The sequence below is a fragment of the Pinus tabuliformis genome, chromosome 6 (assembly GCF_031772625.1).
Source record: "Pinus tabuliformis cultivar Carrire ecotype Pingquan chromosome 6, CPIR1, whole genome shotgun sequence".
NCBI classification, from domain to species: domain Eukaryota; kingdom Viridiplantae; phylum Streptophyta; class Pinopsida; order Pinales; family Pinaceae; genus Pinus; species Pinus tabuliformis.
Window position 1 is genome coordinate 1,636,948,340 of NC_142292.1, and position 17,213 is coordinate 1,636,965,552.

The 17,213-nt window shown below is 39.3% G+C and overlaps 1 protein-coding gene across 2 annotated transcripts in view; it reads right to left on the minus strand.

The window, feature by feature from the left end:
- Positions 1 to 12,601: 12,601 nt before the first annotated feature.
- The window catches only part of LOC149265207 (polyadenylate-binding protein RBP47-like), a 42,680-nt gene continuing 38,068 nt past the window's right edge, over positions 12,602 to 17,213 (minus strand). The window contains exons 3-6 of one of the 2 annotated variants that reach the window (XM_089429171.1): positions 13,577 to 13,638; positions 13,374 to 13,504; positions 13,158 to 13,254; positions 12,602 to 13,039 (exon numbers count right to left, since the gene is read on the minus strand). In XM_089429171.1, the coding sequence (XP_089285297.1) occupies positions 12,869 to 13,039; positions 13,158 to 13,254; positions 13,374 to 13,504; positions 13,577 to 13,638 (461 nt within the window). In that variant the 3' untranslated portion in view covers positions 12,602 to 12,868. The remainder of the gene's footprint in view (positions 13,040 to 13,157; positions 13,255 to 13,373; positions 13,505 to 13,576; positions 13,639 to 17,213) is intronic. The other variant, XM_089429173.1, reaches the window with a different exon arrangement.

Below are 17,213 nucleotides of genomic sequence, written 5' to 3' on the forward strand. Positions count from 1 at the left end.
CCATGATTGTGTAAAGGGTTGTCTCATCCTACCAAAAGGTCGAGTAAGTAGAGGTAAATCGTAGGTCTGATGTGGCATATTTTGTGTATGGGTTCCATTGTGTTTGTAGGCCACAGATTTTCAACACCTTGTTGCAGGGCTATGTGGGTTTGTTTGAGGGCAATAAGTGCCAAGATCATCAACATGTGTTAAATTGGAAACTAGGGCCAAACTCCATGTGGGTCATCTTATTTATGGCAGCTGATATTTTTATTGGATCCCTCTCGTCGAGAGGTGTAGGATTGATCCAAAGATCATCCGATTCCGATAAGTATTTATGGAGATATAAATTTATTTTGTTTATGTAATTATTATCAAGCCGACCAGCGCTTATGTAGGCTCTAGAAGCCCAACCGACGTGTCTATTCATCACTTACGTTTTAGTATAAATTGGCAAGGACTTAAGTTATTTTACACACAAAAAATTCTTGAGTGATCTCCTTCTCTCCATGTCTTGGGTTTTTGGAGGAGGGAGACACTAAGAATAATATGCTAGCCTTATGATGATGCCCTACCAAGCAGTGATGAAGATCTATCACGCTGATCATGGATATGCATAAGCGCAGCTAATGAAAGAAGTTTCAACACTGTAGAGTCTTACCCTCATCGCAGTAAATGGAACAACAATGGAGACACTTGCATATAAGAAGCAAGGCACATACGATGTCATTCATAGAAGACATATACGCACAGCGAATACATCTATATGCTGTCCAGTTCAAGCACGTATGAACGCAGTCATGGACCACACAATTAATATGTTGTTCATTGAGACCTAGCCGCAGAGCTAAGGACCTACACACAGTAAATATTATACGGTCTTAATGTTACCTTAACACCCAGCAAATATTATACGATGTATGCAGCAAATATACGCCGGTCATACACAGAGATGGAATGCGTTGCAATTCGCAACAATACAATGAACACTCCATCGTTGGTCGATAAGACATACGTATATACGCTGGAGGCATATAATATACGCAGCAATGATACGCTCTTCATAATAAAAGAGATACGCTGAATAGATCTTGCCCTAATTATACAAAGATCCTTATACCCAGTTAGATTATGGAAGACATTACACTGTAATGAACATTATGCTGTAATGGGAGAAAATTCATACGCCATAATGAATTCATCTAGCCGCTGTTATGGGAGACAATTCATATGCTAAAATGGGTACATCTAGCCATAGATTATGGAGACCATAATATGCATTTCATGAATGTGATACGATGTTCTAATGAAAGTGATACACTGTTCTAAATAGATGTGATATGTATATGACCACCATTATGAAGCAACAGAAGGATATTATGAGCAGCATGATGCGCTGCATAATGGGCAGTATTATGAGCAGCATGATGAGCTGCATAATGGACAGTGTTATGAGCAGCATGATGAGCAGTGTTATGAGCAGCATGATGAGCTGCATAATGGGCAGTGTTATGAGCAGCATGATGCGCTGCATAATGCGCACTCTTATGCGCAGCATGATAAGCTGCATAATGGGCAGCATGATGCATGAGCAAGCAGCTAAGGCTGATATCAATAGAGGCAAATTGTTGCAGCATGATGAAGCAACGAGAAGGCAGAGGCAGCAGCATGGTGAGCAGCACTATGAGATCATGTGCAAGGGTACATTAGCAGGGGCAGCAGCATGATGATGATGCTCATTAGTTTGAACAACATTATGATGGATAATATCATGGACATGGATAGCAGCATGGTGCAGTATGCAGTGGTGCAACTAGAGGACCAGATACAGCACGATGATAGGTATCAGTTGAAGCAGAATGTCTTCAACTGATCTCATTGTTAAGAGAAATGATCTATGCTAGATCTAGATAAGTCAAAGTATTGACTTCTGTTGTAAATGTATTATCTCTCTCTCTCTCTCTCTCTTTCTCTGCTAAACTTTGAAGATAAAAGAAGATTTGATTAAAGGGTTTCCCCACAAATTGTGGGGTTTGTCCCTGGCTCGCGCCACATCTTGTGTCCTCTTGTTTTGGCTTGTCTTCTGCGTTTTATATTTATGTTCTATCTGCAGTTTATCGTAATGTTGATGTGATTTCTAACCGTGAAAATTTAAATAAATTGCTCTAGCATAGAACATACCTAAAATTAACATGGTATCGACGCTGAGGTGAAGACAATGCCCAAGCAAGAGTGAAAGAGCAATCACCAAAGACAGTTGGGACAAGACAGAAGGATCAATGGGTTCCTCATAATTCACTTAGGGTGAAGTCAAAGCAGAGAATGTTATCAGAATGGCGCAGCGGAAGACTCTGATGGTCCATCTTAAGATCACTTCATTGGGAAGTTCGGATCTAAGGGTGGAAGAAAAGGCGGATGCCTTGTTGAAATAAGTTTGGCCGTTATACGAAGGAGTGTCCGAATGGCAGAGACACATATCTTGATGAAGATAACAATCATTCCTGGGACATCTTCAATGATCAAAAGAATGACTGGTAATGCAGGTCATCAAGGAAATGGTCGACTCTTCCACGAAAGCAAGGAACCCCAAAATCTCTTTTATGTACTTGATCGAACCTGATGTCCATCTCGGAAATGGAAGTCAAAGGTTACAGTGTGGCACTTGTCAATGGAAAGGTACGTGTTTGAAAATAGATCTTTCAAAGATGTTTTTGAGTTCAGGGTTGTATCAAGTTGCAGGAAGTCCACTGGGGACCATGTCCATTGACTCAGCACCTGAGGTCTGTGAGTTAGATGGTTACTAGGATGCCTGAATTCAAAAAGAAGCATGAAGGTACATGTCTGAAATGTACCGAAGGAAAATATTATAAGGGGATCATTCCCCTCATGCAGCAGGTCCACAGGCTTGGAACAACCCGAGGAGTTTGAGACTCATGATCGGGAATCTCATGTATATAGGTGGAAGAAAGCCCTCTATGGCTTGAAGAAAAACACCTCGGGTGTAGTATGACAGGATTGATAGCTGTCTAATGCAGCTGAGATTCACTAGGAGTGAAACCGATCCAAACCATTACTCGAAGGTTGTGGATGATAAACCTCTCGTACCGGCACCTATGTCTGACAGGTGCAGACCCTCTCATTTATAGGAGACAGAGGGAGTTGGATTCTGAATGTGGAAAGATAAGCTGCAAGCCTGTGACTACCTCAAGGATCTTAACTTTCAGAAGTTATATGGTAGTGATGTTGGACTTGATTTGGGAATGCCTCTGAGTTTCATAAACTCATTCGCATTGATGTTCTTGGTGAACCTCCGTCCGAACATATGTTTTGCAGTTAGCATGTTGAGCTCATATTTGGTTGAGCCTCACTGGATTGGTGCCAAGAATCTACTAAGATATCTTCAGGGCACAATCTCTCATGAATTGAGATACACTGCCGGAAATATGAAACCACATGATTATTCGAATGATGAGTGGGCAGGCAGTATGGAGGATCACTAGAGCACTTCTCAGTGTTGTTTCTCTTTGGAATCTGCCTCGATATCCTGGATGAGCAGGAAGCAGAAGTCGGTGACTCTGAGCACCACCAAGGCAGAATACATTGCTGATAGTATGGCCTTCTATGAGGCAATCTGGTTCTTGAAGCTCTTCAGTGAGCTGTTTGTACACATGATGAATACCACTGTGATTCTATGTGACAACTAGAGGTGGGATTCGATTATTGAGGAATCCCGTATTTGACAATTGCTCCAGCAGATAGACATCAAATACTGCCTTATCTGGGATATGGTAAGTCGATGATCAACGAGACTCCATCGCACTGAGATGATGTACAGGACAGAGCCCTGAGGAAAGATCAAATTTGTGATTTTCCCGAACGACTTGGAGTCATCAAGATACCTTTGTTAAAGGGTCCTGGATGTTGCATACATTGAGCTCTGGGAGCTCTGGGGGGCTTGCAGTTCTACTGGAGCAACATACGACCACAGGGTGACTCTCCCTCCCCTGGTGGTGCGCACTGGAACAAGATGATTCGCTCTCTTGTGGGACAAGATGATTCGCTCTCTTGTGGTACAGGATGATTTGCTCTCCTGTGTATCAGGATTGATGTGTTCTCCTGTGAGGCCCAGATTGATGTGTTCTCCATGGCGGCCTGGATTGATGTGTTCTCCGTGGCGATTGTAGCAGGATTGATGTGTTCCCCTGTGAGGACAGGATTGATTAAGTTCTCCTGTCGAGGCATCCTACACATGTAGTCTGGGACTCATGGGAAGTACCTCTCATCTGATCAATGAGCAGGGAAATGAAGTTAGGGACCATAGTAGTACCGATGGACGCATCGTTGTATCTACCGTACTCCCTACGCTAGGATGTCCTCCATTGATCTGGGATCAATGATACTGGTCTGGGACCAATGGTAGGAGTTGTACATACTATGACGCTGACTTCGGGTCGGCTGAGACTGGTCTGGGACCAGTGGTACATACTCCGAGACTGACTTCGTGTCAGTGCAGGACTGGTCTGGGACCAGTGAGAGTCATACATACTATGACGCTGACTTCGGGTCGGTTGAGACTGGTCTGGGACCAGTAGTACACTCTCTGAGCCTGCAATACTGGTCTGGGACCAGTGGTAGGAGTTGTACATGCTATGATGCTGACTTCGAGTCGGCTGAGACTGGTCTGGGACCAATGGTACATACTTCGAGACTGACTTCGTGTCAGTGCAGTACTGGTCTAGGACCAGTGAGAGTGGTACATTCTATGACGCTGACTTCGGGTCCGCTGACACTGGTCTGGGACCAGTGGTACACTCTGAAACTGCGATACTGGTCTGGGACCAGTAGTAGGAGTGGTACCTACTATGACGCTGACTTTGGGTCGGTTGAGACTGGTCTGGGACCAGTGGTACGCACTTTGAGTCTGACTTCGAGTTAGTGGAGAATGGTATGAGACATTCTCGATCAATTCTTCTTCATAGTTCAGCAAAGCAAAGCTAGCAGAGCCAGCAGCGCTGAGCAGAGTAGAGCTAGCAGAGCCAGCAGCGCTGAGCAGAGCAGATCAGAGCCAGCAGCGCTGAGCAGAGCAGAGCAAAGCTAGCAGAGCAGAGCAAAGCTAGCAGAGCTTAGCAGAGCCAGCAGAGCTAAGTAGAGTAGTGCAAGGCACTAATGGCAGAGATAGTACAGTGGTACATATGGATCAGCGGATGGAGTTCTCCCTAATTGAGAGGGAGTGTTAAATTGGAAACTAGGGCCAAACTCCATGTGGGTCAGCTTATTTATGGCAGCTGATATTTTTATTGGATCCCTCTCGTCGAGAGGTGTAGGATTGATCCAAAGATCATCTGATTCCGATAAGTATTTATGGAGATATGAATTTATTTTGTTTATGTAATTATTATCAAGCCGACCAGCTCTTATGTAGGCTCTAGAAGCCCAACTGACGTGTCTATTCATCACTTACGTTTTAGTATAAATTGGCAAGGACTTGAAGTCATTTTACACACAAAAAATTCTTGAGTGATCTCCTCCTCTCCATGTCTTGGGTTTTTGGAGAAGGAGGGAGACACTAAGAATAATACACTAGCCTTATGATGATGCCCTACAATGCAGTCATGAAGATCTATCACGTTGATCATGGAGATGCATAAGCGCAGCGAATGAAAGAAGTTTCAACGATGTAGAGTCTTACCCTCATCGCAGTAAATGGAACAACAATGGAGACACTTGCATATAAGAAGCAAGGCACATACGTTGTCATTCATAGAAGACATATACGCACAGCAAATACATCTATACGCTATCCAGTTCAAGCACGTATGAACGCAGTCATGGACCACACAATTAATACGCTGTTCATTGAGACCTAGCCGCAGAGCTAAGGACCTACACACAGTAAATATTACACGGTCTTAATGTTACCCTAACACCCAGAAAATATTATACGATGTATGCAGCAAATATACGCTGGTCATACGCAGAGATGGAATGCGTTGCAATTCACAACAATACAGTGAACACTCCATCGTTGGTCGATAAGACATATGTATATACGCTGGAGGCATATAATATACGCAGCAATGATACACTCTTCATAATAAAAGAGATACGTTGAATAGATCTTGCCCTAATTATACAGAGATCCTTATACGCAGTTAGATTATGGAAGACATTACGCTGTAATGAACATTATGTTGTAATGGGAGAAAATTCATACGCCATAATGAATTCATCTAGCCGCTGTTATGGGAGACAATTCATATGCTGAAATGGGTACATCTAGCCATAGATTATGGAGACTGTAATATGCATTTCATGAATGTAATACGATGTTCTAATGAAAGTGATACGATGTTCTATATAGATGTGATACACTCTTCATAATGGATGTGATTCGCTGTTCTAAGTAAATGTGATGCGCTACTCTACGTGGATGTTATACGCTAACTATAGCCTAGCTGCTCTGCTAGGCTGCAAGCCATAGCAAGCAGCTAAGGCTGAAATGTATATGACCACCATTATGAAGCAACAGAAGGGTATTATGAGCAGCATGATGAGCTACATAATGGGCAGTTTTATGAGCAGCATGATGAGCTGCATAATGGACAGTATTATGAGCCGCATGATGAGCTACATAATGGACAGTATTATGAGCTGCATAATGGGCAGTATTATGAGCAGCATGATGAGCTGCATAATGGGCAGTATTATGAGCAGCATGATGAGCTGCATAATGGGCAGTATTATGAGCTGCATAATGGGCAGTATTATGAGCAGCATGATGAGCTGCATAATGGGCAATAGTATAAGCAGCGTGATGCATGAGCAAGCAACTAAGGCTGATATCAACAGAGGCAAATTGTTGCAGCATGATGAAGCAACGAGAAGGCAGAGGCAACAGCATGGTGAGCAACACTATGAGATCATGTGCAAGGGTACATTAGCAGGGGCAGCAGCATGATGATGATGCTCATTAGTTTGAACAGCATTATGATGGATAATATCATGGACATGGATAGCAGCATGGTGCAGTATGCAGTGGTGCAACTAGAGGACCAGATACAGCACGATGATAGGTATCAATTGAAGCAGAATGTCTTCCACTGATCTCATCGTTATAAGAAATGATCTATGCTAGATCTAGATAAGTCAAAGTATTGACTTCTATTGTAAATGTATTATCTCTCTCTCTCTCTCTTTCTCTGCTGAACTTTGAAGATAAAAGAAGATTTGATCAAAGGGTTTCCCCACACATTGTGGGGTTTGTCCCTGGCTCGTGCCACATCTTGTGTCCTCTTGTCTTGGCTTGTCTTCTGCGTTCTATATTTATGTTCTATCTGCAGTTTATTGTAATGTTGATGTGATTTCTAACCGTGAAAATTTAAATAAATTGCTCTAGCATAGAACATACCTAAAATTAACAACATGGAAGCAGAGGAGACTAATGGAAGGAGGCAGCAGCGATTTAAGGGACTGTGAGGGTATGTTTTAGCGCTGACCTAGGTCACAGTGATGCCCTAACTAGGTCACAGTCATACAGCAGTTGTACATCATACTTGGGAGGTGTTTGCAGCTAGATTTTCCTTGTGTTGGGTAAAGTGTTTACCAGTTTTGGATCAGTTTCATGAGCAACCTCTAGGAGCCAATTGGAAGGCTTGTCTTGTTGGATGAAAGCCTATCCTAGGAGCAGTTCTTGCAGTGAAGTATTAGGTGCCATTGGACTAGTGGAGAGCAGCGTGTTGGATACCCAAAGTAGCCCTTGACAAGCAGTCATAAAGTGACGTTGACAGCGAGAGGTTGGGTGAAGATTGGAGCCTAATGTGCAGCACTTTGAGGGACAAAAGTGACTGCTAGATTGGTAGATTGGAGCTCAGGTGTTGGCCAACCTAGAAGAGCAGATTGGATCAGCCCGTGTTCATTGTAGCAAAAGCGACTTGCAGCAATGATAGGTGGCAGCCCTCCTGGAGACTCTGTGTTGTCTCTTGATGGACTAAGGGGCAGCTAGAGAGCAGAACAGAAGTGAAGGACCGGCAGGACGAGATACGACATGGAGACTGCAGCGAGATTGTCATTGTATCTTGTATCCCTTGTATGGGAGCACTAGACTGTTGTATTACTTGGTTTAATATAACAAGATTGAGTTGTACATATTTGTACAATATTTTGTAAAAAGTTGTCTATACTTGTGCATGTGTGATTCACTGCTTTATATTTTCCTTTGTGCAAAGTAGTTCAATTGAGTAGATCTGTTGAGATTCTTCGTTTGGTACCGTCAAAGATTCTAAGATTCTATCCTAGACAAAATATTGTGGAAATTCAACAGTTAAGTGCTGCCACGGCCACCATGTTTGCGTGGAGATTGACAGCCATGCCGGCAAAGTGAATGGAAGGTTAATACCCACTTGAAGTAAAGCCAACAGAACAAATGGCAGGTTAATACTCCCCTGGAGTAACACCAGCAGAGCATGTAAGGTTAGGTGCTGCTCCACTGGTATTCTCCAATACAGCTCTCTATTAGATATTAAACTTATCCTCTAGTGAGCTCCTAAAGGAAACAATCCATATCAGCAAGGGATGCCAGCTACACCATGTTTGCATGGAGGTTGACAGCCATGCCAGCAAAGCAAATGGCAGGTTGACACCCACCTGTAGTAATGCCAGCAGAGAAGATGGCAGGTTAACACCCACCTCACGTAAAGCCAACAGAGCAAATGGCAGGTTAATAGGCACCTGGAGTAACACCAGCAGAGCAAGGGTAGGTGCTGCTCCAGGTGGCATTACCTTTAATAATGCCACGTCCCTTCTGCTCTGTGGAGATGGCAAGTTAAACGTCCAAGCAAAAAATCATTCAACTGGCAGTCCCACTCAATGATAATTATCCCTTTCTTGCTACCAATTATCCCCTATTATTTATTGATACCCATTAATAAACATGAATCCACATTCCTCGTCTGGTTGCATGTCCCACCTGAAATGTGTACGGGAATTTTTTTCGTAAAGACTTCTGTGAACACCACAGATCTTTTCCATGAAATCAACTGCCCTAAAAATATACAAGGGATGACATGATTTGAACATGACAAAAAGCCTTTTGCACTCAAGTCGAAATGCACTCAAATCCACAACCATCATAACAAAAATGAACTCAGTTAACCCAGACAAGCAAATCCATAAATGAAGATTGCTTCATGTAAAACAGCATAAACTGGATAAACATGATATGACCTCAATTAACTCAGACAGGCAAACCAAAAATGAAGAATGGTTCCTGTAAAATAGCATAAACTGAATAAACAGGATAGACCTCAAATAACCCAAAAATCAAACCATAAATGAAGAATGCTCCATGTAAACCGGCATAAACTAAATAAACATGATATGACCTCATTTGAGAGTGTCAAACAGCCTTGAGCTACTTTATGTCTTCCAAAGTTTGAGGTGTCATTACACCAGAACGAATGGAGTTCTTTTTCAGGGAGGAAAAAAAAAAAAAAAAACTGGCATAGAACATTAATCCCTTCGGTAGATATTCCATGGTAATAAATTTATAAAATCTACTTCAAAAAACCAAAAAAAAAAAAGAAAAACGGAAAGAAATAAGCGGTATGGAACATCTATTCCCTTGACAGAAATTCTATGGTGATAAATCTACTTCAAAAAAGCATTGAATCAAATTAAGCACATCTCATGTTTGAGTGGTGATGTAGAAACTACATCAATTATACCAGGAGAATGTCTATACTGATTATGCCATCAATCAAGGTTAACAACATTAACATTAGAAATGGACATCAAACATACATGAAAATAGAAAGAGTGAACTTTTAAAATCAATTCAGAGCAGGCATAAACATATCAATTTCCTTTTTTTATGAGGTTCAACTTTCAAGTGTCCATACTCATACAACAATAAACAAGATGAATAAATGAGATTCAAAAGCCGTTGAACTCTTGCACAAGAAATTTTTCACTGGGAACCCAATTTCCCTCTATTTCTATGAGAAAAGGAAATATGGCATTGGGATTCACAAGATCTTGTAAAGAAATGCTTACAACTATGTTAGCAACCGTAAGGCTCTAAAATTGATTAGTAATTGATCAGGCAGTTTGCACAATATTAGCACTACTAATAGCAATTTCTAAAATGCCTGGACTTGATTTTTGGTGCACTTATAAAGGGCATAATAGAATGTCCTTGCAAGATCATCCAGGCCAAAAGATACCAGCACTACACTATAACAGACAAAACAAACCAAAAGAAAAATATGACATGGGCCTCTAAAATCCCCCTAGACTTTAGGACTATAAACTTCTCTCCAGAAAAAAGCACTTCAGAGAACTAGTTTAAGATAATACAACTTTCTTAAACACATGCAACACTGAGCACTCATATATGATACCCATCACAGGTTGTCAGAAGATGAAAGCAAACTTGAAGCATCCTTCACCTAAATTAAAGTTACCATCTTGGAATGAACGATGGAGTGGTGTGAAAGAACTAAACGACCATAAGTACTGATAGTAGATTACTAGCACACTGTAGGATTTCCACATATGTTTCAAAGCTTCAAGCTATTACTACAGCATAACTTATACTCTTTTTATAATACAAAATGTTTTAGTTACAAAAAAATGCAAATGTTTAAAATAAACATCGACCAAGAAATAAAAGGAAACCATAAAGGGAAATTTAAGAAATAAATAAAACAATAAACAATAAGAACAAAACAAAACAAAAAACGATGGAATGAAGTGCCAATTGTATAGAACTGATATGGTACCTCAAAATCTGTACTGTTTAAAGACCAGAAAAAATGCCATTGTCATGCTCAGCAGCAAAGAAATTAAGTTTTAATTTGTGTCTTTAATTGGATAGGTGTAGATAGAATAGCGATCTTGTAAATAACAGCCACCCATTTCGTATATTTTTATAGATAAGTTGTGTTGATTGAGCAGGTGATTATGGACCTACTTTTTGGAGCCAACAATTAATTTTGTACTGTGGGTTACTTGTATCTATTTATAGGTGTGTGCAATGAAAATGAGGGTGTGTGTAGTTTTGCTTTCTGCAGGAATTGATTAATAGACTAAGTTTGGACAAGACCATACTCTATACCACCTTGGATAATATGGCTAGAGTTAGCAACCATACCTTCTTGGGAAACTGATTTATTAGATTTGCAGGTTATCTGTGCCTGCATCTTTGGTCCTTGGCTACAGTTATGGTTCTCAAAACAGCTCTTGTCAAACTACAGTTGGCAAATGTTGAAATTGTTGGCCCACTGATGGCAAAAGCGATGTGGTTATTGCTGCTTTACTGCTCTTACCCCCGTTAGAATACAATTGTTCATGCTGAATTAGTTCCAAATTTTAGATCTGTTAAAATTTACAGATCTTTATTATGATAATCATTATGTTATAATAGCAGATTCTTGGTCAGGCTCGTCACACTAAGCATTCAAATATCATGAATTGTTTCACAAATTGTAAAGCACTGGAATAACTGAATCAATAGTAGATGTGCATTCTCTGCCCCCATGAAATTAATTTGCATTTGTTGTACAATTGGAGGAAAATAACATCCACTCGTGAGTCATCTTACCACATGAAAAAGATAATCTCAACAATGAAAATAGTATTCTGAACGTGAATTCATTGAAAACTTGTTATTGCCAGATTTTACTGAAATTCTCTTCAGTTTCTTTTCATGATGTGAAGTGGAAAAGGAGTGTTAATACATTAGTCTTTGTAATGTTTAAACATAACAATTTCATGAGATATGATAATAGTTGGAATATCTGATTTGTGCTTCTTGACTAAACTAAGTAACTTTTAAACTTCAAAAAGACTAATCTAAAGATTCAATCTGGTGGCAAAGACCCTCACCTGTCTGCCACAGGCACATGAGAACTCAATTTTCTTGCGGTAAACAAGACTTTATATGTTCAAAAGTATACATGAATATATCTTCCCAACAAACATACATGTTTAAAATTACTTTAAAGAAAAAACAGTAAAAGGGGATGTTCTTGAAGGGCCACTGCATTGACTTTACAAATATCCACAAATGATTCATTCTAAGGATGCACTGACAGTGCCAAGGTCCAAAACTTGAGTGAAATAGTGAGTACATTAATACAAGTAGACATTCTACAGTATAGATGAAAGTGGGGTGTTCTTGAAGAACCACTACATTGAATTTACAAGGATCCACAAATGATTCATTGGAAGGATCCACTGACGATGCCAAGATCCAAAACTTGGGTGCAACAATATCAAGTTCATTAATACAAGTGAATATTCTAGTATAGATAAGCAAATGAAAATCTACATATGCAATTTTGGCAGACAGGCACCTATAAAAATCAACCACTGTTATATATAAAACAATTGACCATTACCCAAAATCAGTCGTCAAAATTTGTTTATAAAAATTTCTCACATATTCTCCATCAATTGGAAATTTGAATATCTTCGGTACCATGGAAAAATAAAAGTATAAGAGAAATTATTATGTAACTGAGACAATGGCATTCCTAATGACATAATATTATCATTTCTATAGAATCCAAGCTCTAATGTATACGCATATGCATAAAAGTAGCATGTTCTTGATAAAAAAATTAAAAAAAAACAAAAAAACACATGATTTAAAATTATAAGGAAATATGTAATATAACTAGGGAAAATATATGTTGATCTCAGATAATGAAAACCTGAATATGAAGCAATAATTTTTATGTGCTTACACAACTAGCAAAAACGTTGCTATACCTGGTAAAGAAAACAAAACAATTGCAGCCTCCAGACTGAAAACAAATGAAGCCAACTTGAAGGGCAAATAAACAGCCCTTGCAACATTAGTGTGACCAAGCTTTAGAGACTTGTAACTCTAGCTTACCTGCTGATTATAGTTCCCATATCCAGGGTAGCCACCATAAGCATACATTGCAGGATCTTGAGGAGGGGGGGCATAACCATAGCTTTCATATCCTTGCCCATAGTAAGCACCATTCCATTGATTTGGATCAGACTGAGGCTGTTGCCCCTGTGGCTGAGGTTGCTGGTTTAGAAGGCAACATAAATTACATTCTCAGATCCCAATATTCAGCAAAATTAATGCCAGAAGTAAAAGAATGTATACTTAACACATAATCCTTAAGTACTTGTACACATTTTACCTGCTTGTTTGCAGGGCTTCGACCCCAAGAAAGGCGTATAGTTTGCTGACGAATAACAGTACCGTGGAGCCTTTGCAATGCTTCCTCAGCACAAGCCCTGAACAAATACATTTCCAACCAGGATCTAAAACGTTTCATTGCAAAGAATAAGAAGTGGGAATATAGCTCTGATGACAAAGCAAAAATGCTACAAATACAGCGATTTCAAAAGCTTACCTGTTTGCAAACTGGACAAATCCACAACCTTTACCAACAGGTATTTTTATGGACACAAGATCACCATACTGGCCAAAGACTTGTCTCAGATCTTCATCTGTAGCATTTGGGTCTAGCCGTCCTACAAATATCTGCATAAATGAAAACATGAGAACAAGCAACAACCAAAATCTTAAGGATAAATAGAAGAAAAATTAACTCACAGTTGTATTGTTTAAATCATTGTCTGACGGGAATCCTTGGGCATGAGATCCACCATTGCCTGCTGTAAACAAAAATAATCAAGGGAAAGTATAACAAACCTAATAACATAAAACCATCATAAATTTGAAGAAAACAACATTGCATGATTTGGCAATGCCTAAATCAGCAAACAGTCAAAATGACCAATAAACTTAGCACAACGCAATTCCACTAATCTTCACTCAAACTGTGACTAGTCAATTATAGAATTATGTTTACAATAGCATGTATGCCAACCACCACCCACAACATGCATATATGTAAAATAACCAGCACCGAGTGCAAGCATGCTTAACATAGCAGGTAAAACCACCAGCAAATGCATGTTATGAACAGCATTATCAGAACCGGAGCAGAACCAGTTGAACCAGCCACTCCAGCTGTTTTCCAGCCCTAACTGATGGCACAGAACCAGAAAAAGCTGGTTTGATACCGAACCAATCGGTTCCTGTACGGATCCATCCAGGCCAGCTGTTTTAACTTTTCAGGCCCTAACCGGTGGAACAGAACCAGAAAAGGCTGGTTTGGTACTAAACCAACTGGTTCCTGTAGGGATCAGGCTGGCTTGGTACCAAAAAAGCCGGTTCTGTATGGAACTGGCCAGTTCCATACAATGCAGCTAAGGACCCTTGGAACAAAAAAAATATAAAGCAATAATATCAGTGTTGTGAAAATCGTGATTTTATCGTTTTATCACGAGTTTTTCAGCAGAACGAAAATATCGCGAGTTTTATTCGAAATTATCGCCGGTATTTTTTTTTTGCCTGATTTTTTGGAAATTATCGTGAGTTTTTCAAATTATCGCGATTTTTTCCCAAAAATCGCGAGAAAATCAAAAATTATCGCGGGCAGTCGGGGCAGCGAGGTTTTATAAGGGATGCTAAATGTTTGAAAAGCAATTTTTTTTAAAGAAACAAATAATTTTTGAGTGCGGCAGCTTAATGATCAAGTCTAGGCCCTAGTATTGATATGTTATTCATGGTAATGTTAAATTCTTAAAGTAAAAGGATGAAAATGTAAAATCTTTTACATTTTCATCCTTTTACTTAAATTTTTAACATTACCATGAAATGACTCGGGATGTTTGAGAGTGGTTCCGGCCTCATTGAATTTCATATGGAGAAAGTAGAATTTTAGATTTCATTCAAAATCCAGCAGACTTATCAGTTTTTCAGGATTTCAGGATTGGGAGATTGTAATGTTTCCAGGTGACACCACCTGCCCGGGCTACCCCTGCCACCAGTAGAGGACATGGTCTACCTCCTATAGCTCCTACTTCTAGTTCTTCAACTTCTAGAGCATAGCAGACTCCACTGCCAACTCCACCAGCACCAACATCTACATCTAGAAAGAAAGGGAAATCTGTGGCATTTTCTCGCAAGAGGGGCAGAGGAAATCAATAGGATTAGACTTATGTTATTTTTTTCATTTTATTGTATATGACATTATGACATGATGAGATACATTATTATATTTTTTGTTGATATTTTGAGGCTGAGTTGGGACTCGGGAGTTAGGACTTACTATTCAGGACATGACTCAATGTTATGTGTGATTTTAGCACTAGAAATGGATATTAAACATCTTATATATTAGTTCTTTTATCATATTTATGTGTCAATGTATTTGTTTTATGTTGTAGATGGTTTAGATATTAAAAAAATTGAAAAAAAAAATGAAAAAAATGAATATTTTTGTACCAAATGATTTTTTTCCGATTATTTCCCGATAATTACGATATTTTCCGATTTTTTCCTCGCACCGATATTATCCCGATAACGATTAATGCAACATTGAATAATATATGAGTGGAGCAGCCTAATATTCAACCATAGAGCCCTAATAATGCTATGTAATTAATTGTAATATTAAATTCTTAAAGTCAATAGATGAAAATGAATTTTACTTAACAATTTTCAGGATTGCAGGATTGGTGGGATTGCAATGTTTCCATTGGAGTTGGTCGCGTATGAGGGTATGGAACTAGCATTTAATCAAGAACGCCAAGCCCCCCATGTACCTCGATGTTGGTGCTATTGCTTGCTGAACTCCTCTATCATGACCCTAGTCAAAATGTACCCATCGCTCAAACAAAATCTCGATTTGACGTGTTAAGCTTTTTCTATCTTATATTAATGCTTAGAGGGTGATATTGATGATGAAAATACCAATACATGCAATGATTTTGATCTATGAAACCGGATTCGTCCAAAACAGGCCACATGTCCGAATCCCACGAATCCGACACGATTCGATGGGAATTCGAATCCAAAAATGGGACACCACATGTCCTAACGGGACACCATCAAATCCCGGTTGTGTCCTGTTAGGACACATCGTGTCCTGATTTTGGGATTCGAATCCCAAAAAAGTGAGGGTTTATGAGGTTTATGAGGGAGGTTTTATGAGGTTTATGAGGGTTTATGATGTTTGTGAGGGTTTATGAGGGAGGGTTTATGAGGTTTGTGAGGGTTTATGAGGGTTTATGAGGTTTGGGAGGGTTTATGAAGCAGGGTTTATGAGGTTTGGGAGGGTTTATGACGTTTGTGAGGGTTTATGCAGATATTTGAATTTTCTATGTACTATGCATGCTATAATGTTATTAACTTACTTTGTAAATAGTAAAACTAACATCTAGATGAAGATCTATGTTTGAAATCAATGAATTTTTGTATCATTAATGAGAGTTTGTGTAAAAAATATCTAATTTTTAATATATATATATATATATATATAACGAATCCTTCGTGTCCTGTTCCAGAGGGTCAACGTGTCCGAATCCGACACTCAAATCCCCGTATCCTAAGAATCCCAAATCCCCGTGTCAGGTGACTTAGATTTTGATGATATGTAGGTATTTGTTGTAGCATGGTTTTTTGGACTCTAGAGCCTATCTGTTGATGTATTTTTGGTTCAAAGCAATGTTACCAGACTCGGAATCGGCAATAAATCGGCGAGGCAAAAGAGCGAAGAGTTTTAATCGGATCGGGGAAAAATCCGGAAAAAATCGGTGAATCCAATAAATTAAGATATACACATATATTGAATTAAGGAAAACATTTTTCATTGATATTCAATAAAGCCATGTCCAAACAATGCATAATAACAATAAATGTCCAAAATATCATGAATGAATAAGTATCTCATATATGTTATCAGTCCAAACATGATCCAAAGTATTGGGTCCTCACTCCTAACCTGTGACTACATAGAAGCAGAAACATCTACTTCTAGAAGTTTATAAAATACTGCGTACCAATCAGTAAAAAAGCAGTGATTGAAATCTCTTGATTGCTGCTAAAATGATATGATAATGGTTTTCTATTGAAATCTTTGACAAAGCACACGCTGAAGCTACATTGGAGCACACTGGACACTACGCCTCTATTACACTACGACTCTATTATGTTGAGTAAATTGAAACTGAAACCATGACTCTATTACCTTCTTGACTTATGAGTTGTAGCCCTGAACAGTGAAGTCAATTATGGACCAACTTTTAATTTTGAACCTAACTAAACTATGAAGCAAAAAATGTGGGAACCCTAAAAGTTAAAACCTGTGCTCGCCGAGTTGAGGGTTGAAATAGCCGTAGCC